Raw genomic sequence first — 21,634 nt, 5'->3', positions numbered from 1 at the left:
CCCTCGGCGCCTCCCTGTCATTTTCGAAGACATCATTTTCTCCCCACGTGCTCCTCTTATCTCCCTTCTGTTAAAGGATCTCAAATATGCACCCGATAAGGTGGGACAAACACCCGCTTCCCCAGCCCCTTCCAACACCAGCCTCCACTTTCCCCCGAAGTAATTAAGATAAATGCAGCTGATAATTTGCCCCACATATTCTTAAACGTGCCCTCGGGCCATATCTCAGATATAATTTCACCTGCAGAGGTTTATCTGCGTGCTTGGGTAACAGATAGTTTTTAAGCAAAGCGGCAGCGTTTGAAGGAAAAGCAAAGGAGGATATTTGTGAAATAAATGTCAGAATGAGCCACACCGCGGCCCCTTAGAGCAAGGACAGCTGACTGGGAGCCCCAGGGGCTGCTCTGGGTCACTTCACTCTGCTCGGCTACTCCAGGTCTTGGAGCATGTCTGGCTACTTAGCCAGCTGGGAAAGGAGCTGGGATGGGTGGGGGGCACCAAGAGAGTGGCACCCACTGGGCAAGACGTCGTCACAGGACAGTGGGCGCAGCTGTACTCCTCTCACTTCTCCCAGCCATGCTAATCTCAGATCATCTGAAAACAGAGGCCCTGACCCAGCGGAGCTGGCATGCAGGGCACCTGGCTTTGCCCACCACACCCCTTGGGATCAGGCTGCTGGCCAGGGGGGCCAGGCCAAGCCTCAGGCCAGTTATGCACAGGCTCAGGGAGGCCAGGTGGTCAGGTGAGTGCCCAGGAGGCAGCTCAGGCAGCCTGAGAGGGTGGGCAGCGGGAAGCACAGCAGGGATCCATAACAAAAGGGGCCGGGCTAGACCCAAGCTAGGCAGGGGCCTCCTAGAGGCCCAGGAGAAACCTGTTGGGGATAGCAGGGTCCACTCGCCATGTGCCCTTGGACAGGCCCGTGTCTGCTCTGATCCTCAGTTTCCCCAGCTGCACCCAGGTCAGACTGGAATCCTGATGCCCTTCCCAGCCAATTCCACCCAATTGTGCATGTCTTGCCTCCTGCTTGGTATCTAGGATGGGGAGCAGGGCGTTGGGGTTTGGTGTGGACATAAGCCCCACACATGTCCACAGCATCCCTCCGTGGCCTCCCTTTACCTGTGGATATAACCCAAACCAGCCCATCCCTTTACCAGCACCGCGTGCTCCCACCCCAGCTTCCCAGGCAGGAGTCCCCACCCCTGACCTGTGCTTGAGGGCCCCTTACCCAAGGCCCAGCCACACAGAGCTGAACATCACCTCCTCACAGAGGCTTGTGCCTGCTTTCCTCTCCCACACCCCCACTCACTATCTTTGCCCCATTTACAATCCACAGCTGCATTTCCGCTCTAACTCCAGTCACACCTGCTCTGGGCGCAGCTGCACCTCTCTCAGGCTGCACGACCTGGTAAGAGATTCCCCCCTTCTCCATGCCTCAGTTTCCCGTCTGTAAATTTGGAGAAAAGCACCGACCTGGTGAGGTGGCCATGCAGACCAAAGGAGCACAGAGAGCATGACGGGTGTGTGGATGCTGTCACTGTCATTGTCCTTACCCCTCACTGTCTCCTGGTGCTGGCGGCTCTGTGGGGAAGGGTGGAAAATGAAGAAAAGCAAACAGCATCTGAACCTGCAGCCTGTCACCACCTCCTTGTGCCCGCCTGACCCTGCTGGCTTCCCCCTCTGTGCTCATCCTGTGCCCAGCACCTAGCCCACTGCTGGATCAGTGAAGGCCAGCCGGTATGGGCACTGAGGCCTCCAGGCTGGGATGAGCTGGGGAGGCTGGAGGGCTTGCGTGGTCCTTGCCCAGGCCGCTCTTCTAAGGGGGGAGCAGAGTGGGGAAGGGGCTGCCCCAGGACACTAGCCCACCCTCACAACCTCATCTGACCCTAAGCACCTCCAAAAGCCCCCCCTCCAACTACCACTACACTGGGAGTTAGGGCTTCAACGCAAGATTTGGGGACACAAATGTTCAGCCATGACAGCCAGGATGTGGGGGCAAAAGAGCAAACGTAGCTTTCCCACCATGCTAGGGGAGGGAGGCCAGTACCTAGCTCTCTGGCAGGGCAGGAATTGGGAGGGCCCAGTCCCTACCCTTTAAGAAGGTACAGTCCAGCCCTGATGAGAGAAGCAGGAAAATTAAACCCATTCCACATATGGGCAGGTGGGCAGCAGGGAGGTCGAAGAGGCCACAGGGTAAGCAATAAAGCTTGGGTGCCAGGCCCTGGCCAGGTAGTTCAGATGGTTAGTGCATCGTCCCAATACACCAAGGTTGCTGGTTCAATCCCCAGTCAGGGCACATACAAGAAGCAACCGATAAATGTGTAAATAAGTAGAACAACAAATCGAAGTTTCTCTCTCTCTCTAAAATCAAAAATTTTTTTTTTTAATCTTTATTGATTTCAGAGAGAGGAAAGGAGAGGGAGAGAGAGAGATAGAAACATCAATGATGGGAGTCATTGATTGGCTGCCTCCTGCACGCCCCTGACTGGGGATCGAGCCCGCAACCTGGGCATGTGCCCTGACCGGGAATCGAACCCCGATCGCCTGGATCCTAGGTCGACACTCAACTGCTGAGCCATGCCATGCTGAGCTGTAAAATCAATTTTTTTTAAAAAATTGGGTGCCAGCTGGGGGCCTTGAGCAGCCACTGGTCATGAAAGGCAGAGCCAGGATGGGCCTGGCTCAGGTTCAACCCCTCGTTAATAGGTGGGGAAACAGGCCAGGAGCCCAGGGTCGCATGTGGAGCTCTGACTGGACAGTGCCATCCTGGGTGCAGAGCTGCCCCAGGCCACCAGGATGTGGGAAGACAGTCCTTGCCTGAGAGCTTATGAGATCAGTGCTAACCGCTGGGTGAAGCACTGTCTCCTCTCAGGTAGACTCAACACACAGCAGGGAAGGCTTCTCAGAAGAGGTGGGCCAGAGAGGAGCCCGAAGACCAGTGACCATATTCAGAGCAAACATCTGTTGAGTGTATGATTTAGGCGTGTTGTCCCTTTTAATTTTCCTTGGCAATCCTTTGAGGTCAGGACTTTGACCATCTCCATTTTACTGGAGAGGAAAGTGCTCAGAGAGGCTCAGACTGGCTCTGGCCCCACAGCCTGGAAGAGCAGGAGCCAGAATTTGAGCCCAGCCCAGCAGACCCTGCATGGCTCCCTGGCAGTGGGTGAGAATCAGAAGACTGGGAAAACGGGAGGAGGTGTCCTAGGCAAGGGGAACTGCTTAGGCAAAGGCCCTGAGGTGGACTCAAGGGGAAGGGCTGGGAGGGGCTCAATAGAGGTGGGGAAGAAGGGAGAGGGGACCCTAGTTCAAGGACAGAAAGGCTACAGCCAAAATAAGGCAGGTTGAAAGAGGAGGTGAGGGAAGGGGGTCAGGAGCACAGGCCACTGTGCAAAGGGCTGGTGGGTCATGGGGTGGAGACACAGGGACAGCAGAGACCAGGGCCTGTAGCAGGACTACTCTCACCAGGAGCTGCCGCCAACACCCCAGGCCGGAGCCAGCCAACGCCACTGTGGTCTTGAGTTACCTGCAGCTCTGGGACCAGGCCTGTTAGGATAGGAGCCAGGTAATGTTTCTGAGGGAAAGGAGATGCCTGCACTCCTGGGGTTCCCTGGGGCAGCCCCGGATCTGGGGGATTGGATCTCCTGACTTCAAAGGAGCCCCAGGCTACTGAAACCCACACCAACGCGCACCAAGGGGCTTTGCCAAGAGCCTGGGCGGGGGTGGGAACCCGAGACCTAGGGCACATGCTGCCCCTCACCTGCCCCACGGTCTGAGCACCAAAGACTGGTCCTCAAACCCGTGGAGGGGCAGCTGGCTTTAAGAGGCCTGGGTGCTGCAGGCATAACATCAGGCCCACGGTCCTGGGGCTGAGGAAAACGTTATGATGGGGTGTCTGAGCGCTGCCCACAGGTTTGGTGTGGGAAGTAGTCACTAAGGCAGGACCTAGGCAATGAGCCACTCTGCCAGGCATGGGGCAGGCCTGCTTCACCTCCCTGTGTGCTTCACTATGTGCTGTGTGACCTGGACAAGTATACCACCTCTCTCAGCCTCGGTTTCCTTATCTGTAGTTATCTATTGACTTTTCCTGTAAGCTCCATGACACAGAGGCCATGAATCAGTCACTCACCATTGTATGCCCATGCCTCATGCAGCGTCTTACACAAACATGCAGATCTGTGAGTGAGTGAATGAATGAATGAATGAATGAATGAATGGGAAGGTATAGTGAAAGCTCTTCCACTGAGTCACCAGTGGCATCCTATGGTCCTCCTCCCTTGCCAGGCTTCTGCCTGCCCACCTCTGCCAGGAAAGGGTGCACTGCGATGCTAGGACTTACATTAAAGCCTAGGGTTCTCTACTCTGTCAAGAGTGCAAGTAGGTGCAACCCCACAGGGTTGTACTAACAGACTAGTTGCCTGTTGCTGTGTAACACATAGCAGCTTAAAACAATACCATTATTTATAGTTTCTGTAGATCAGGGATTTGGGCCCATCTCAGCTGGGTGGTCTGACTCGGGGCCTCCCAAGAAATTGCAGCTGGAATGTCAGCAGGGGCTGCAGTCTCATCTGAAGGCTCAACTGGGGCTGGAGGAGCTGCTACCAAGGTGGCTTCTCACGCAGCTGTAGGAAGGAGGTCTCAGTTCCTTCCCACATGGACCCTCCACAGGGCTGCTTGTGTGTCCTCATGACATGGCTCCCCCAAGTGAGAGATCAGACAGAGAGCAAGGCAGAAGCCACAGTGCCCTTTATGGCCTAATTTCTAAAGTCCAGCACCCTCACTTCCACTATATTTTGCTCATCAGCAGCAAGTCACTGGGTCCAGCCCACGTTTGAGAAGAGGAAACTGGGCCCTACCTTTTCAAGGAATGAGGATTGAAAAATTTGTGGCCAGATTTTAAAACCACCCCAGGAATTTATTTGACAATCTCTCTCCAAATCACACATGCACTTGCCCTTTTACCCCACCATCTCTTCTTAGTGTTTACCCCGTGGGTCTCACTGGCATGCAGATTCATTGCTCTGTTGCTTGTGAGCCCAGTATAGGACAACCGGGTGTCCATCTGGAGGGGTCTGGATACCTAAATAGCTGTCCATCCATTCTGCGGAGAATCCCATAGCTGTGTGTGGTGGAGAGACAGACATCTGTGGAGTGCTGTGGAATTATCTCCAAGAGGCGTTGTTAAATGCAAAAAAGGTGTGGAACAGTGAGTTCAGTAGATGATCTTTTGTTAAGAAAGGGGGAAATGGGATTTGTTGGTATTTACATCAAGAACTCTGGGAAGAAACACAAGAAGTTGCCGAGTGCTTTACAAAGCCGGACAGGGGAAGAGCCAACCAGCCAGGGTACGGGGTGGGAATTCTCACTGCAGACCTTGAACACTGTTTCAAGTTTAGGAGCCACACAGATGTGTCATCTATGCATAAGAACTTAACAAAAAGAAATGTAAAACAATCAACAACCCTGGGGCAAAGGCAGCCGGCTGACCCACAGCCCTGCAGGGCTCCCCTGCCAGGCTGAGCTGCCTACGGGCCTCCTGTGCCCACCGTCTCTCCTTGACAGTTTCCTGGCCCCCTGGGGCCCCCTGGCTCTGCATAGCATTGGGGTGGGGGGCCTCGCCTGGAAGCTGCTCCCCCCTCCCAGCTTCTCCCGGGTCTCTTGGCCCCCAGCCAAGCACCACATGGATTCTGACACGATTTCCATTTTCCTTGCAGCCAAGAAGTCCTCATTCCTCAGGAAGCTGTGCAGCGACCCAGCTGAGGGCCCCTCTCCCCAGGTATGTAGAGGACAGCTGGCCTGGAGGCTGGCAGGTCGCCACCCGGCCGGAGATGCCCTCGCCCCAGCCTCCCCACCCGCCCCACCGCCCGGCTCCTTCCGTGTCCCCGCTCAGGCGGTAATTGGGGCTGCCAGCTGCCTCCCTAAGAGACCGTGTCCCGAGCCAGCTGTCAGGAGCCGACTCGTGGCTTCTAACCGCAGCCCTGGGCTGGGGTGAGAGGACTGCAGGCAGCAGCGCTTGTCAGCTGAAGTTCCCCCGGGGCCAGCAAGGCAGGCCTCCTCGGATCAGACCCCTCCTTTCCTGGGGGGGCTGGGCACAGCTGTTTCAAACCAACAAATTAGCAACTTCTCCCCATTTTCAGACCCCACTCAGCCTCTCCCCACAGCCCCCTTCCTGTAGTCTCCTCACTACATGTCCTTCGTGCTGACGAGCAAATCGGGGCACAGAGGGGTGACAGGACTTGACAGTTACAGTATGAACAGGGAAAGTACGTTGGTCCCCGCCACGCCCTCTGCCAAATGCTTTATGAAGAGGTGATTCACCGATTTCTCCCTTGCCACAACCCTTTGAGATAGGTTCCAGTGCCTCTCCCCAATCACAGACGGAGAAGCGGAGGCTGGGCGAGGTGCCTGGGGTGCGCAGCCAGGCACTGTCAGGAGAATCAGAACCAGGACCCACCCGCCTGCCCCTCTCAGAGGCTGCGTGGAGCCTGGACCCGCGGGGCTCACTGTCTAACGATGACTCTGACCTCACCTGCCACGACCCTGTGAGGGTGGCACCAGTACCACCCCTATTTCAAGGCTGTGGGAACTGACCTTTCCTTAATCTTGAGTGCCTACTGTGTGCCAGTCCCCGTGCGGTGGGGATGAGGCAGAGAATAAACTGCAGGCTCCCCAGTTCGAGGGCCCCAGGCTCAGGCAGAAGCAGGGATAGTCAGAAAACCACACGAACAGCAGATGATCCACAGCAGATGGACCTATTCTGCAGTTTGGACACAGTGACTTGTATCGTTTCACAACAGCCCATCGACACTCTCCTGGGATCCCCATTTTCCAGACTCAGGGATGCTGAGAGACTAGTCCCAGGTCCCACAGCAGGTCAGCGGCTGAGCCAGGACTTGCCCTGGGCGGTTCAAAGTCCAGCAGGGAGGATAGCATCGCACAGGCCCTGCCCTCTCTTGTGCAGGGGCTTCATGAGGGGCCCACGCTGCTGCTGTCTCCACACCGGGCACAGCCTGGCCCTGATCAGGTGTCCAGACCATGTGTAACTTGGCTGGAGGTGGCCCTTCCTGGGGATACCTAGTGCCCTCCGCTAGCTGTGAGGCCCAGGGTAAGTTACTCACCTCCCCGAGCTCTAATAGTCTGACCTCCAGAGCCACTGGGAGGACAAGAGAAGTGATTGACAGAAATTGCTCAACTCCCTGGCCCCTGGCCAAATGCTCAGAAGACGCTCATGCTCTCACTGCTATCGTTCATTCATTCAACAGACTTCACCCACAAGCCCTTGCCCCAAGGTCTCCCAGTCTTGAGATAGAAAGGAGCGTCGAGGACTGGCCCCAGGCAGCGGGGCCCAGAAGAGGGGGTGAGACCTTTGCCTAAGAGGGGAGGGGCACCCAGGCTGCTGGGATGGGGGGTCTATGGGGCTGGCTAGGGGGAAAGGGAGACAGTACTGGAACCATCCCCGCCTAGGAGAGACAGGGATGCTTGTGCCCCGAATCAGGCAAAACACCCCTCCTCAGTGGGTATGATCCTTGGGCAGGTCTTCAAACACAGGGAGGAAGCACCAGCAGTGCCTGGCACTGCCTAGAAATACAGATGCAGACCCCATCTGGAGAGCTGACCAGTTGGTCCCCAGAGCTAGTGGCTTGAGGTTGTCCTGTGCCCACCAGCTGCAAGACCATCACAGGACCAGGTGCGAGCCTCAGGCCAGATTCCGGTGTGCATAGTCTCACCCCTGATTTCCCAGCTCGGCTTCTGATGTGAGCCCCCTCCTCTCAGCAGGGGAAGGTGTCCCCTCTGTCCTGCCTGGGCTGTCGCCTGACCCCACCTGGGCCGTAGCTCAAGCCACAGATGGCCACCAAGTGTTCCTTATCCCTGTCATGGCACCTCTGCAGGTCTGGGGCCTTTCGCTCATAGGCTGGCAAGAGCGGAACAAGGCTGCTCCGAGGTGGCCAGAGGTCTCAGACCCTCAGACCCCAGACAGCACTTTTTTCCTTTCTCTCTCTTTCTCCCCCCACCCTCAACCCCTTGCTCAGTCTGGCAGTGATGCTTTTCTCCTCTTATCTCTCAAAGTGCCATCAGAGCAGAGCCCCGTCCTCTAAAGGGAGTGGCTTTTGTGCCAGCTGCTTCCACTCCCAGCCTGTCACGGCTTCCATGGGAGCCATGGAGCCTCCACGGCTCCCTACTCACTCCTGTCTTTTCCTTTCAGGCTCCACCCAGGACCATGAGAGCAGGTTTCTCCAGGGCCCCCCAAGGGGCAAGGATGGCCTTCCAGCCCACTCCCTACGGACCCCCTCGGACCACTGCATCTTCCTAGCGACCAGAGGGAGGGGCCATGCCTGGGGAGCAGCCCCGCGGAGCGCCACCCCCAACCGCGACCAGAGGCCTGCAGTCCTGCCAAACAACCAGTGGCATGGCCAGTGGCACAGCCACCCAGCCCGCCGGCGAGGACGGTGCCCCAGCCAACAGGACCGCCAAGGCCTCAAGGGAAGCGGGTAGCGGGACCCAAGCCATGGAGCCCCCTGATACCCAGCCTGAGCAGGCTAGGGAAGTGGAGCCCAAGACTCCCCTGCTGAGAACCCAGCCCCTAAGCAGCCCCCCCAGGAAGGGTGGCAGCCCCCGGGCTCCACTAGGGAGGAGCCACACACAGGTTCCCACACAGTGCGCAGCCAGCAGGGCAGATAGCAGCCCCCAGCAGCTCTACACTCTGAGCATTTCGGGCTCAAGGGCCAGACCTGGCCTACGTGATTCCCCTGAGGGCCCACAGTGTGAGGCCCCCCGACCCCCAGAGGCAGAGGCCCCTCCTGCCCCAGAAGAGCTCAACTTCCAAAGGTGCTTCCAGGAGACACCCTCCAGCTTTACCTCTACCAATTATACCTCACCGAGTGCCACCCCAGGCCCCCCACCCCTTAGGGCCCCCCAGAGCAATGACACCAGCACCTGGCCTTCCACTGCTGAGAACAACTTCCCAGGTGCTAGTTTCAGGGTCCTTCCCACAGAGCAGGAGCCCTTTCCTGAAGGTGGCAGTCCCAGGGTGGCCTCCTTCCAGATCCCCTTCCCAGTGCTGCATGGGGCTGGCCCAAAGTCCTTCCCCAAGGACACGGCGGGGCCTGAGTACTCTGAGAGGGCACTGGTGTTTGCCTTCCACCAGCCTCGGGCTGAATGGCAGGAGGAGGCAGTGGGCACAGGCATGGGCTACCCCCTGCCCACCCAGCCTGTTGCCCCACCACCGCCCTGCTACTCCAGCCAGCCGGGACGCCTTGACCCTGCCAATGACCTCCACCGTGTTCTCTCCACAACTGGTGCTGCTCACCCAGCCCCCAACCCCTTCTCAGAAAGCACAGTCACCTTCCCAGACAGTTTGCACAAGAGCCTGACCAAAGCCCTCCCTGAGAGACCACCTTCTGCCCACAATGGGCTGGGGAGCCCCAGGGGACCCCCAAACTCTCTGCCACAGAGGCACTTTCCTGGGCAGGCTTATGGGAGCCCAAGAGCAAGTGGGATGAGCACCAGTCCTAGGTCTCTGGACACAGAGCTGGCCACACCTGGGCCTCCGCCCACCAGATTGCCCCAGCTGTGGGATCCCACCGGAGCCCCTTACCCCACACCTCCCCTGGGTCCCCCAGCCACCACTAGGAGTGTGTTCTTTGAAGGCCAGCCCAGCCCAAACCAGCGGCTTGGCCTCCCCCAGAGCCCCACACTGCCCTGGCCCCAGGTGCTCCCAGGCACCAGACCCAGCCCCCATCAAGTGGAGATGCTGAGCCGGCTGCCTTTTCCCCCAGGGGCCCCTGAGTGGCAGGGGAGCAGCCAGGTAGCCCTGGGTGCTGCCAGCAAGACACCTGGACCAGGGGAGAAGCCAGCAGTGCTGAGAAACAGCCAGGGCCAGCACAGCAGCAGTTCCCCAGGGCTGTTCACCTACAATGGGCTGCAGGACCCTGGAGCCCAGCCCCTGTTCTTTGGGGTGGCTCAGCCCCAGGTCTCACCCCAAGGGACCCCCAACCTGCCCCCACCCAGGCTGGTGGGAGCCTCTCCCAGTGAGTCTCCACTGCCCTCACCGGCCACCAACACAGCTGGCAGCAGCACCTGCTCATCACTGTCACCGCTGTCCAGCAGCCCAGCCAACCCCAGCTCAGAGGAGAGCCAGCTCCCTGGCCCACTAGGGCCCTCTGCCTTCTTCCACCCCCGCAATCACCCCCAGGAGAACAGCAGTCCCTTCCCATCCCCTGAGACCTCAAATGCCCTCCCCATCCACTACCAGCCAGAGCCAGTCAAGACCTTCCCTTTCCCCACAGATGGGCTGGGGGCCGAGGGCACCTTCAAATGCCTGGAGGAGGCCCCATTCCGCAGTGGGGGCCCCAAGGTGGGCAGCAGGGCGCTGGAGGGCTTCCCCCCAGAGCCACCGCCCTACTCTTCCCACCACTTCCCCCTCAGCAGCGCCAGCCTGGACCAGCTGGACGTACTGCTCACTTGCAAGCAGTGCGACCGAAACTACAGCAGCCTGGCCACCTTCCTGGAGCACCGGCAGTTTTGCAGCCTGCTCCTGGCCAGGACCAAGGACAGCCACCAGCAGCCCTCGGAGATCCCCACGCCTCCCACTGCCCCCTCTGTGCTGGCTGCCCCCAAAGCACCAGCAAGTGGGAACCCAAGCCTGCTCGGCCACACTAAGACGGTCCCCTTCCTGCTAGGGGGAGAAGTCCGGGTGGATGGCAAAGATGACCCCCTGAGGACAGGTTTCTTGCCCAGCCTGGCCACTGCCCCCTTCCCACTCTCTGCTGGGGACCTGGACCTGGAGGATGATGCCAAGCTGGACAGCCTCATCACTGAGGCACTCAACGGCCTGGAATACCAGTCAGACAACCCTGAGATCGACAGCAGCTTCATCGACGTCTTCACCGACGAAGAACCTTCTGGCCCCAGAGGTCCCAGTATTGGGCTGCCCCCCAAGACCAGGGTGGGGGTCATGCCAGAGAACAAAACTCAGCTCCCAGCCCCAGCCCCAGAGTCCCAGGCCCCTCGCCCTGGTGATGGGAACTACTTGGCCTGCAGTAGGCCCAAAACTCGATCCCTGGGCCCAGTGCCTGCGGAGGCAGATGGGGTCAGCCTGGCCAGCCAGCAGAGGAGAGGGAAGCAGTTTAAGTTTTTCCAGGGAGAGCTGGACACAGTCAACACTGCTAAGAGGTCAGGCAGGAGCACCAGAGCCGCCTGCCTGAGGCCCAGGAGAAAGGGCAACAGGGCTGAGCCAGCTCCACCCCACCCCCGGGACCTCAGGACCCAAGCCCCCAAGAGCCACACAGATACCTGTGGTAGGGTCCTCCCAGTGGAGACCAGGAGCTCCAAGCGCCTTCGACTGTCCCTGGGGAAGGATTCCAGGAGGAGGAAGGCCTGGGGTGGCACCTGGAGCAAGGAGCTCATCCACAAGATTGTGCAGCAGAAGAATCAGCTGCACAAGCGGCAGGCACAGCATGGCCAGGGCAGGTGCTTCTCCCTGGCGACTGAGAGGCCCGCACCCAGCACCTTGGACGGCAGTCTCCAGGAATACGACTACGCCTCAGAGTCCGAGGAAGAAGACAACTTGCAGCCGCGGGGCTCTCGCTTCAGGGGCCAGTCCCGTCACAGCAGCCGGCGACGGCGGCGCCAAGGTGAGAAGAGGAAGGAAATGGACTTGGCCCTGGGTCCTAGAGAAGATCAACAGCAGCAGAAATCCAGGAAGGTAAGGCAGGAAACTGCAAAGCCAGGCAGGCCTTCCCCAGGCCCCACTGAGAGTCCCAAGGCTCAGGGCCCACTGCGAAGCCCTGAGACCAGAGAGAACCCTAAGGAGAGAGACCCCAAGTGTATCCTGCAGGTTCCCACCAGCACCAAGACCCCAGAGGAAAACCATGCATCGCTGGACTGCCTTCAAGAAGATGTTCCTCCTGACACCACAAAGCTTCTCAGAGATGTTTCCGGCTCTCCTCCGTCCACCTGTGTGGAAGGAAGTCTCTGTTCCCCAGCCCCAGAGCAACCACAGCCAGGCAGAGAGGACACCATGGTGCCCCACAGGAGCTCATCAGCACCAGGTGCAGGCAATCTGCTGGGTGTCCCCAGGTGCACAGAACCCCCCATCTCTCGTGAAAAAGAGGACCCCCCTGCCTACCTGCCAGGAGAATTGCTGGTCCCCATCACTAACACCTCTGCTGCCTACCCCCAGCCTAGCATTGTGTTTTTAAAGACCCCTGATCTTGGATGTAACTCTGCTCTTTTTAACAGAGACTCCACTGTTCCAGCTGCCAAAAAGGGGCCCCAGCCCTATAGCAGTCCCCCCAGCGAATTGCTCCTTGGCCCCAAAGACCTGGCTGGCTGTTTCCCCAAAGACTTGTACTCCAAGCCCTTAGCTCCGGACACTCCTTCAGCCAGCAGCATGCACCTGTGCCAGGAGGGTGTAGACGCCAGTTCCCTCAAGCCAAAACCTCCCGGGAGTCCACCCTACACAGTCGACACAGACCCAGGCAAAGCCGAATCACCACTGACCTTGGAGTCCACGCCCCTCCTCTCTGGGCTGCCCGTGGACGACTTCGATTCGCCGATCTACAGCAGCCTGTCTGGAAACGGGGATGCACACTCACCATCCACGTACATCGATCCTCCCCAGAAGAAAGCCCAGCTAGACCCGCCATACCCCTCATTTCTGCCTGAGAAGGGCTGGTCCCTGCTGGAGGAAGCTTCCCCAGTGCTATCCAGCCACCTGGGCCATTTTCCTGACCTCTCGGGGGCAAAGGCTTTCAGTAAGAAGTGTCCTCGTGAAAGGACAGGAGCCACCACCCCTCCCCCTTTGCCTTCCAAGGTTAGCGAATGTAGCATTGCTTTTATGAGCAACCTGTCTGAGGATGAATTAGAGATCAAAAGGCTGGTCACTGAATTAGAAAGTCAGCTGCAAAGTAAAGGTGTGCATGAGGACACAGGAGAGCCGCGTGGAGCTCAGCACACAGGCAGAATGCTCTCGGGCACAGGCACCCCCCTGCCCACCCACCAGGCTGCCTCACCCCGAAAGGACTCATTTTCCGCGGCTGACCTCACTGGTCTTGGGGAAGTGAGTCCACGCCAGGAGGGGGCAGAAACAGCCATGGCCACCACAAAGGGGACTCTAGAGAGCCCCGAGGAGGAGTGGCCCTCGTTTCAGCAGGGAGAAGCAGCCCCTCCTCCTACTACCCACAAAGACCAGGTTTCTGGAGCTTCTTTCAGCCCCACTGGGGTTAGCCTCAGTTTCCAGCCAGCGCAGAACAGCAGAGTCTCCAGGAGAGGGCTCCCTGAGGCAGAAGAGGGCTGCAGGGGCTGCCCAGAAGCCTGTCTACCGGGCCCCGGAGAGCCACTCAACCCCCCATCGGACAGGGGGAATTTAGTAAAGTGCAGCCTAAACCATGAGCCTTTACATCTTAAAAATGACAAGGCCACCAGAATCCATCACAACGAAGATGCCCTGCTGCCCCTTCCCTGCACTCGGAGAAGAGAGCTGCTCCCAGGATCCTGCAAGGCTCAGGGGCCTGGCCAAGATGTCCCAGAGCTGGAAGCGCTCAGCAGCCCTGTTGCCCATCTGGCACCTCACTTGACATTTCAGGGTGCCAAGGTTCTGTATCCAAGTGCCACTCCACCTTCTGGTGTCAGTCACAGGGAGGTCCTCAACGGACATTCTCCAAGCAGGACAGATGGGCCAGAAGAAGCAGGTCCCTTCCACCCTGTAGCAGAGGGCCTTGGCTCTGAGGGTAACAAGGAGTTTGTACCAGCAGGAGCCTCTCCAAGATCTGCCTGCATTCCCAACTCCAGTCCTTGCAGGAGGCCCCAGGACCCAGATGAAAGCCCCCTACATCAACTCCAGCTCCTGGTGGCCAGAGCAGCTGTGAGTGAAGATGACACCCAGGGCTTACAGGGGCCCCGGCTTGCCAGTGCCCAGAGTCCTCAACAGAACAACCCTTCAGATGTGGAAAGGGACAGCATGGAATGTGGGAATGTGGCCCACATCACTGCCAAGGCCTCGGATGGGGGTGTTCAGATGGCAGCTATCCCTGCAATGGCCCAATGTCAGCTGAGGCCAGAGGCAGATGACCATCTGGGCTCACTCAGCCAGGCTGAGAAGCTCAAAAGCCAAGGCAAAGCCAGCCAGCTGCAACCAGATAACTGGGGGAGCCCAGGGAGAGCTGACAACCTCACCACAGTCAATGCTGATCCTGAAACCACACTGGCCAGCCCGGTTGGGGCTGCAGACCAGCTAGGAGGGCAGGTCCAGGGAAGCAGACTGAACTTGGGCCTTCAGAACGAGGCACAGTCCACCCCCAGCCCCACTTCCTCTGATGTGGAATCTTTGGCTCCAGCCTTGAGAGCAGCCCATGCCCAAAATGGGCCTGAGGACTGGACTCCAGAGGTGGCCAGTTCAGGCCTTAAGAAGCACCTGCTGCTCACTGGGGAGAGCCCAGAGCTCCCCATGAGAGATGTGGCCAGCTGTCCCCCCTTACCCATTTCTGCAGCCACCCCTGTTCCCTGCAACCTTGAGCACCTGCTCCATGAAGACCCTTCCATGGTGCCTTCGGGTGAGCTGAGGGTGCTGCTCCCAGCATCTCCATCCCGAGGGGACCCCACCAGCACAAAGCATCTGCCAGCCTATTCCTCTGCCTGTACAGCTCTGAAAAGTGCTGACTGCATCCCAGCTCCCACAGATGCTAAGGCTGGGGAAGGCCTGGCAGCCTCATCTTTAAGGACAAGTTCTTGTGGGCTCAAGGAAAGCCTGGCTTGCCACTCTCTCCTAGGGGAACGAAGCCCGCTGGAAGACCCTTCCACCAGCCAGCCCGGCTTCATCAATGTCTTCATCTCCACCCATGCGGGGGACCACCCTGAAGGCCACATGTCAAGATCCCTAGAGGGTTCTAGAAAAGAGAAGCCAAGGGGATCTCCTGCCTATGATGTCCCTCCTCCCCCAGCAAGGGCCATGTCCCCAAGAGTGACCATCACAGCTGCTGCCCTACCTGGCATCCCCGCCTCAGATAGCATGGGGGCAGTCAGAGGCCCTAGGGCTGAGTGGCCAGACCCTTGCAAGGTAGCCTTGCCCAACACCAGCCCAGACAGGACGCCCAAGGACCCCTCCTCAGAACACCCAAGAAACAGGGAAGGCCAGAGCATCACCACTGTGCCCACTGACCCTTCTACCCAGACGACAGCAGGGCCAGAGCCTCCTACCTGCCAGGAAGGTGAGGCAGGGGCCAGCACCCAGGGCAAGGTAGACTTTCAGATAACTGGGGCTGGGCACCCTGGCATTACAAAAGCCTCAGGAGCTGGCACCGGAGACTTAACAGTCACCTGCCCTTATGAAGACCTCCACCAGGACAGAGCCACCTCTCTGAGCAGCACAGCCAGCAACTCCAGACCCGACTCCCCAAAGAGCCTCAGAAATGTCCTCCACCAGATGCCCCAAAGGGACCTTCTATGTCCTCAGGACCCCAAACAGAAGCCTTGTGGCTTTAAAAATAGGCCCATGTCTACTGAGAACATTCGCTGGAAGAACAGAGACCCCAGCGGGCGGCCCGTGACCTGCGAGGTCTGCTCTGCCACCTTCCGTTCCGGACCAGGCCTAAGCCGCCACAGAGCCAGGAAGCACAGGCTACACGGGGCCACCTCCCAGCCAAGGTCCCCAGCCCTGCCTGCTCCCCAAGCTGGGGAACCCGAAGCCCAGATGAGCTTCCCCCCCAGGAAAAAAAGCCGCAGGGCACCTGGGAAAGAGAAACCCAGGCACAGGCTGAGCGGTCCCAGCCACACTGCTGGCTCACCTCCAGTCCAGGGCTCTGCAGCTCCTGAGGATGCCCCAGGTCCCGAGATGTCCAAGGGGCTCAGGCGGGGGCTCAGCATTGTGAGAACACCAGGCTGTCCCCCCAGCCTGGGACCACACCCCTCAGGCCTAGTCAAGCAAGAAGTGGGCTCAAGGCCTGCAGAGGCCAGGAAACGGTACTTGCTGCAGAGGGATGAGCCCTGTCCCAAACGGGCAGAGAGAAGAGGAGGTGAGAGGCGGGGCAGAGCACCCGTGGACATCCCCAGCGAGTCAGAGGGGAAATCAAAGAAGAAATCGAAAAAGCCAAGAGCGAGAAGGTTCCGGGAAGAGAGTAGTCCTCGAGTCTCCTCTGATGTGATTTCAGATAGAAGCCACTGGAATCCATCAACTGCTGTTGTCAATTGCCCAGCCCCCTTGAGCCACTGCCTCTCACAGGAGGCAGATCAAGAGACTGAGGTCACACAGCCGCCTCTCCTCACGGCCACAGAACTGGAGATGTCCACATGGAAGTCACCTGGGAACCGGGTGGCCCCTCCAGGGACGGTGGAGGGGGTGTCTCCTGGGGAAGAGCCAGGGGGGCAGAAGGCAGCCTTGGCAAGGGGGTGCTGGGGACCCAGAGAGACCAGGACGTCGGGTGTCTGCAGAGAAATGTCAAGGGCAGCTGGGGGTACGCCTGCAGGGCACAGCACAGCAGCCGAGAGTGGGTCAGAGCAAGGTGCCTGGGAAGGACCCAAGCCCCCCTGGGGACCCCCCAGCCCTCCAGAGACTTGTGGTTCTGAAGCAGGTGGCACCATAAACAGTTGTCTACAAGGCTCCCTGGGACCGCACCCCTCAGGCCTGGTCAAGCAAGGAGTGGTCCAGGAGCATGAAGGTGTCACTCCTGAAGCCCCTGGCCTGGGTCTCGGGAATGCTTTGAATTTATTTGATGACGAAGCTTCCTTTTCCCAGCTCTTCCCTCTGGGCAATCGCTTAACTCGGAAGAAGAACCCCCGAGTCTATGGGAAGCGCTATAAAAAGCCAAAGCCTCCACCATTGCCGGAGCCCAGTAGGGAGTTCCAGGACAGCAATGCTCTGCCCTCCACCCACATGCCCACGGATCTCAGTGACTCAGGCTCCCTCTGCCTTTCCCACGAGGACCCATGGAGTGATGAGGCCATGGGCCTGCCTGAGTCCTTCCTCCTGGAGGGCTTCCTCAGCAGCAAGGTGCCTGGCATTGACCCCTGGGCCCCAGGACCCAGCCTATGGGCCCTGGAGCCTGACTTGGAGGTGGACTGTGCCAAGCACGAATCCTCCTGCAGTGCTGAGGACCACCAGCCGGAGAATATCCCTGAGCTGCACATGGTCCCAGCAGCTTGGCGAGGCCTGGAGCTGCGGGCCTCCACCGATGAGACTGCCTCTTCTCTCGGAGACATGAGCCCTGAGCCCCCCAACCTGGAGAGAGAACACTACAACTGTGGGCTCCCAGGGAATGCTGTGGATCTTGAGAGGCTCAGCACCAGACTTGAGATGCAAGATCTATGCTTTCTGGGACCCTGCAAAGACCCCATGGCTCTCCCCAGAGTGAGCTTCTTAGACTTCAAGGCCACAGCGAACTCCCAGGGGCCACGGAGCAAAAGGACAGAGGAGGTGGCCGACGCCAGAAGGGCCCCAGTCAGAGACCGGAATGCCAAGGCCAGGAGGGCACCCTACAAGTGCAGGGTGTGCTTCCAGCGCTTCCATGGCCTGGGTGAGCTGGACCTCCATAAGCTGGCCCATAGCCCCTCACCGCCCCCCACCTGCTACATGTGTGTGGAGCGCAGGTTTGGCTCTCGCGAGCTGCTACGGGAGCACCTTCAGGAGAAGCACGTGCAGGGCCGGACGGGGCTGTGGGCCTGCGGCATGTGCCTGAGGGAGGTGGCCGATGTCTGGATGTACAACGAACACCTGCGGGAACATGCCCTACGATTCGCCAGAAAGGGGCCGGCACGAAGGTTCCTGGGAGACCCACCTGGATGCTGGGAGGGGGACAACACTGTCACACACTTGCTGAGCAGCATCATGGGGCAGGCATCCAAACCTCCCAGGGGTAAATGCTCAGTTGGCCAGGCAGATGGGGGCCCCACAGAGAGGGAGAGGGCAAAACCCAAGGCTCGTACCAAAAACTCAAACCAGGATGGCACCTTGACGCCAGACAGCACCTTAGCCAACAGCAGCCTGTCAACCTGCCCAAACCCCACTCTGCCCAGCAGTTCTGCCACTCTCCCTGGCTCCACCAAGATGTGCCCCAGTCCATCCCCTGCCCCCTGCTCCAACCAAGAGCCCCTACTCCACACCATCCCGGTGCACCAGGACTGCAAGGACCCCTCCCGAGACTGCCACCACTGCGGCAAGCGGTTCCCCAAGCCTTTCAAGCTGCAGCGCCACCTGGCGGTGCATAGCCCACTGCGCGTCTTCCTGTGCCCGCAGTGCCCAAGGGTCTACCCTGAGCCCCGCGAGCTGCGTGCACACCTTGCCAGGGAGCACGGGGTGAAGGAGGAGCTGGAGCTGCAGCACACTCCACTGTATGCCTGTGAGCTCTGTGCCAACGTCACCCACATCAGCAAGCGGTCCTTCATCTGCAGTTCCTGCAACTACACGTTCGCCAAGAAGGAACAGTTTGACCGACACATGGACAAACACCTGAGGAAGGGGCAGCAGCCCTTCACATTCCGTGGGGTGCGGAGGCCAGGCGCCTCTAGGCAGAAGGCTCAGGCCGAGGAGGGCTCACTGCCTAGCAAACAGCACAGAGTGGCCACGCCCAGCAGCGCCCCTGGGCCCGTCATGGACCGGTCTATGTCTCTGGACAACAGCCCCGCTTTGAGCGAGACATCCCTCCCAGCTCTGCTCCAGCCCTGCCTAGAGGCAGCTCCCGGTGGCACCAGGGGTCAGCCCAAGACCCCAGAGAGGCCCATGGATCCTGTGGGCCACCTGGCCAAGGACGACAATCTGCCCTCTGACTCCCAGGAGCTCATTCTCCCATCTCTGTCTCCTTTCCCAGCAGCCTTAGCTGATGGCAAAGATGGCCACAAGCCAGACCAAGCCCTGGAGAGCCCCACAGACAAGGCTTCCCCAGGCAGCCCTGGGCCTCTTCTCCAGCAGGTTCTTTCGCTGGAGGGGTTTCTGCCCCAGCAAGGGGCCAGAGGCCAAGCCACAGAGGAACAGAGGGCAATCAGCCTATTCTCAGGGAAAGGCAGGACCCCGAGTGCCCCTGGCAAATGTGCCCCTGACCATCGCCCAGAAGCTCCCTCCCTGCTCCAGAAGGAGAAGCAGTGCCATAAGGGCAGTGCCACCAAGCATGGGAGCTGTCGGAGTTCATCAAAGGACAGGCCAACTTTGTCCATCCCCAGCAAAGCACCCAAATTCCCGGTGCAATCAAAGAAGGCCGTGGCCAGCCCAAAACCTAGAGAGCCAGCCTGTGGCACTGAGGACAGGCAAAAGCCCACTGCTCTCAAAGCCAAGCCCAGCTCCCAGGGCAATGGAGGGCCACAGCACAGCACCAAGACAGCAGGTGGCAGCCAGCCTCAACCAGCCAGCGGGCAGCTCCAAAGCGAGACAGCCACCACCCCAGCCAAGCCCAACTGCCCAGTCCAGAGCCCCGCCCTAGACAAGCCCCCCACTCGAGCCCCAACCAAGGGCTACCCCAGGGCACCAAGGGAAGCTGGTGACCACAGGCCCCAAGGGAGCCTGGTCCCCAGGGAGGACAGGGAGGGCAAAGAGAAAAAGAGAAAGGGCCGGGCCCTGGGGCCAAGCAGGAGTGAAAGTGTGGGGAGCTTGGGGAGAGCCCCTTCAGTCCCTGACAAACCCCGCCGGGCTCCCCGGAAGCAGGCTACTCCCAGCCGTGTGCTCCCTGCCAAGCCCAGGCCCAGCAGCCAGAGCAGCTCTACATTGCCCCAGCCCTCAGAGCAGCAGAGGGGGGAGCCCAGCCACACGCACCGGGACTTCAGACGTGGCAAAGATGGGCTAGGCAAGGCCTTCCCCCAGGCGAGACCCCTGCACAGGACCCCCAGGAGGGGCAGAGCTGTCCGCGGTGCTGAACATGCCAACCCCCGAGCCTGCTGGACTGCTGAATCCCAGAGCGACCTCCTCAGCCAGCTCTTCGGACAGAGACTAACCAGCTTCAAGATCCCTTTAAAAAAGGACCCCTCAGAGTAATTTATAGGAGTGAGAGGGTGCGTGGGAGAAGGGCTGGGGGACGAACCCAGTGCATAAGGGACTCCTGTCTACACTGGCAAGCTTCAGTCCTCTGAGATAGTTTGATTGGTGGCCATATCTTAATCCAGCTGACTTACCAGGCAATGCTCAGACGGCAGTGTTGGAGCTGAGACTCTAATGCTTTGGGCAGGGCCTGGGGTTGATGGACAGCAAACCCTTTCAACCTAGAAGGTGAGGGTGAGGGGCAAGCCAACTGCAGGCTCTTCGAGACCACGCAGCTGTGTTTTCAGTACCAAGAACTTGAAGAAAGAGCAGCTCACACCTTGCACCCAATGTGCCCCCTCCTTTGAAGGTTTGCACAGGTTCCCGCCACCATGTCATCTAGCAGGGAAGTAAGTTGAGGCAGCCACGGTCGGATCTCAGCAGGCCCCCCTTAGTCTTGTTGCTGCTGTTGCTGCAGTTCCAAAGTGGCCTTACAGATCAAATAGGGGGGCTCTCCACCTGGAAGAGCTACCTGGCCCCCAGAGCACAACAGGCTTTCTCTGACATATGGTCGTGAAGGCCACTATCCGTGCCTCCGACAGAAGCGCTGGTCTCCAGTGCACCTTGACCCCTGACGATCAGGTTCCCATTTGGACAGGGAAGAAACTGCTCATCAGCCAGCTCCCACCAGTTCTTCCTCCCCATCCCCCCTCACACACACACACCTCCCCCACACACACCCCAGCCTCTGTGGTTGCCTTTCTAGAGCCTTCCTCCTACACGGAGCTCTCGGCTGCAAGTATCAGCAATTTAGCTCTGAAGTTTCTGGTGCTATTTTCATGTTGTAATGTGAATACAGGCTTCCTTTATTTGTTTTACCTGGGGGATTGGGAGGGGAGACAGGGTGGGGAGGTGCGACAGGGACTGCACAGAAGGCCCACAGGCACCAGCTGCCCCAAGAAGTCTTTCACTGGCTCCCTGGCCAGCAGGCTCCAGCCCCAGGGTTGCAGTCAGAGAAGCTGGCTGGGACACAGGGCCGGGTGTGGCGCTGCTGGCATCTCATGCACTGACGTGACCCAGGGCTCGGTCCACACGTCCTTTTTACAGAATCTTGTCTTCGAAGGGAGTAGGAGTGTGGGAAAGGCTTCCTTCTATTCTTGGGTGTCTGGGGTTCATGGTTTGTTTCCTTCTGTTTTTTTCATTTTTTTCTTGGGTACCATGTGCATGTCAAAAGTTTTTATTTTGGTATTTTGAAAGAGACCAAATTAGGCCCCAATCTCCTTTCTAGAAGGCATTGTGTGCCACTCAGAATGCCTCTTTAGTGCTGATAAATAAAACATGGGGGAACTCTGAGGCTGTACTGTACGGATCACAGCAAACTCATCCTGTCAAATATATTCCCACTATTTTCACAGAAAGCCTCTGCTGTGTGGCGTCGGTCCTCCAACCAGCCCTACCCTGCCTGCCCACCCAAACCCAGAACCTGGAGCATAAAGTGTTGGCTTCAGCTGCCACTTTTGTCCTGTCACCAGGACTACCTGGCCCTGTAGAGCCTCCCTGAAGCAGCAAAGTGGTCCCACCAGCCCCTCCAGGATTGTTAACATGGTACAGATAATGCCAGAGGGCAGCTCACTTTGTTTCTGATGTTTCACAGCCCTGGTCTGGGGCTCTTGAGGAGCAAAGCGGGAGAGATGGGAGATCATTCAC

General features: G+C 58.9%; 1 protein-coding gene across 1 annotated transcript; it reads left to right on the top strand.

Moving 5' to 3' along the window:
- Positions 1-8,323: 8,323 nt before the first annotated feature.
- Positions 8,324-21,345, top strand: ZNF469 (zinc finger protein 469). Its single transcript, XM_016197353.2, has one exon. The coding sequence runs from the start codon at positions 8,324-8,326 to the stop codon at positions 19,943-19,945; it is 11,622 nt and encodes a 3,873-aa protein (XP_016052839.2). The 3' UTR covers positions 19,946-21,345.
- Positions 21,346-21,634: the final 289 nt, after the last annotated feature.

The sequence above is a fragment of the Miniopterus natalensis genome, chromosome 18, assembly GCF_054644295.1.
Source record: "Miniopterus natalensis isolate mMinNat1 chromosome 18, mMinNat1.hap1, whole genome shotgun sequence".
In the NCBI taxonomy this organism is placed as follows: domain Eukaryota; kingdom Metazoa; phylum Chordata; class Mammalia; order Chiroptera; family Miniopteridae; genus Miniopterus; species Miniopterus natalensis.
This window is presented reverse-complemented; position numbering and strand designations above follow the sequence as displayed.

What these genes read in the sequence shown, in the direction of transcription:
- ZNF469 (XM_016197353.2), top strand. Translation starts at nt 8,324, where the DNA reads ATGCCTGGGGAGCAGCCCCGCGGAGCGCCACCCCCAACCGCGACCAGA.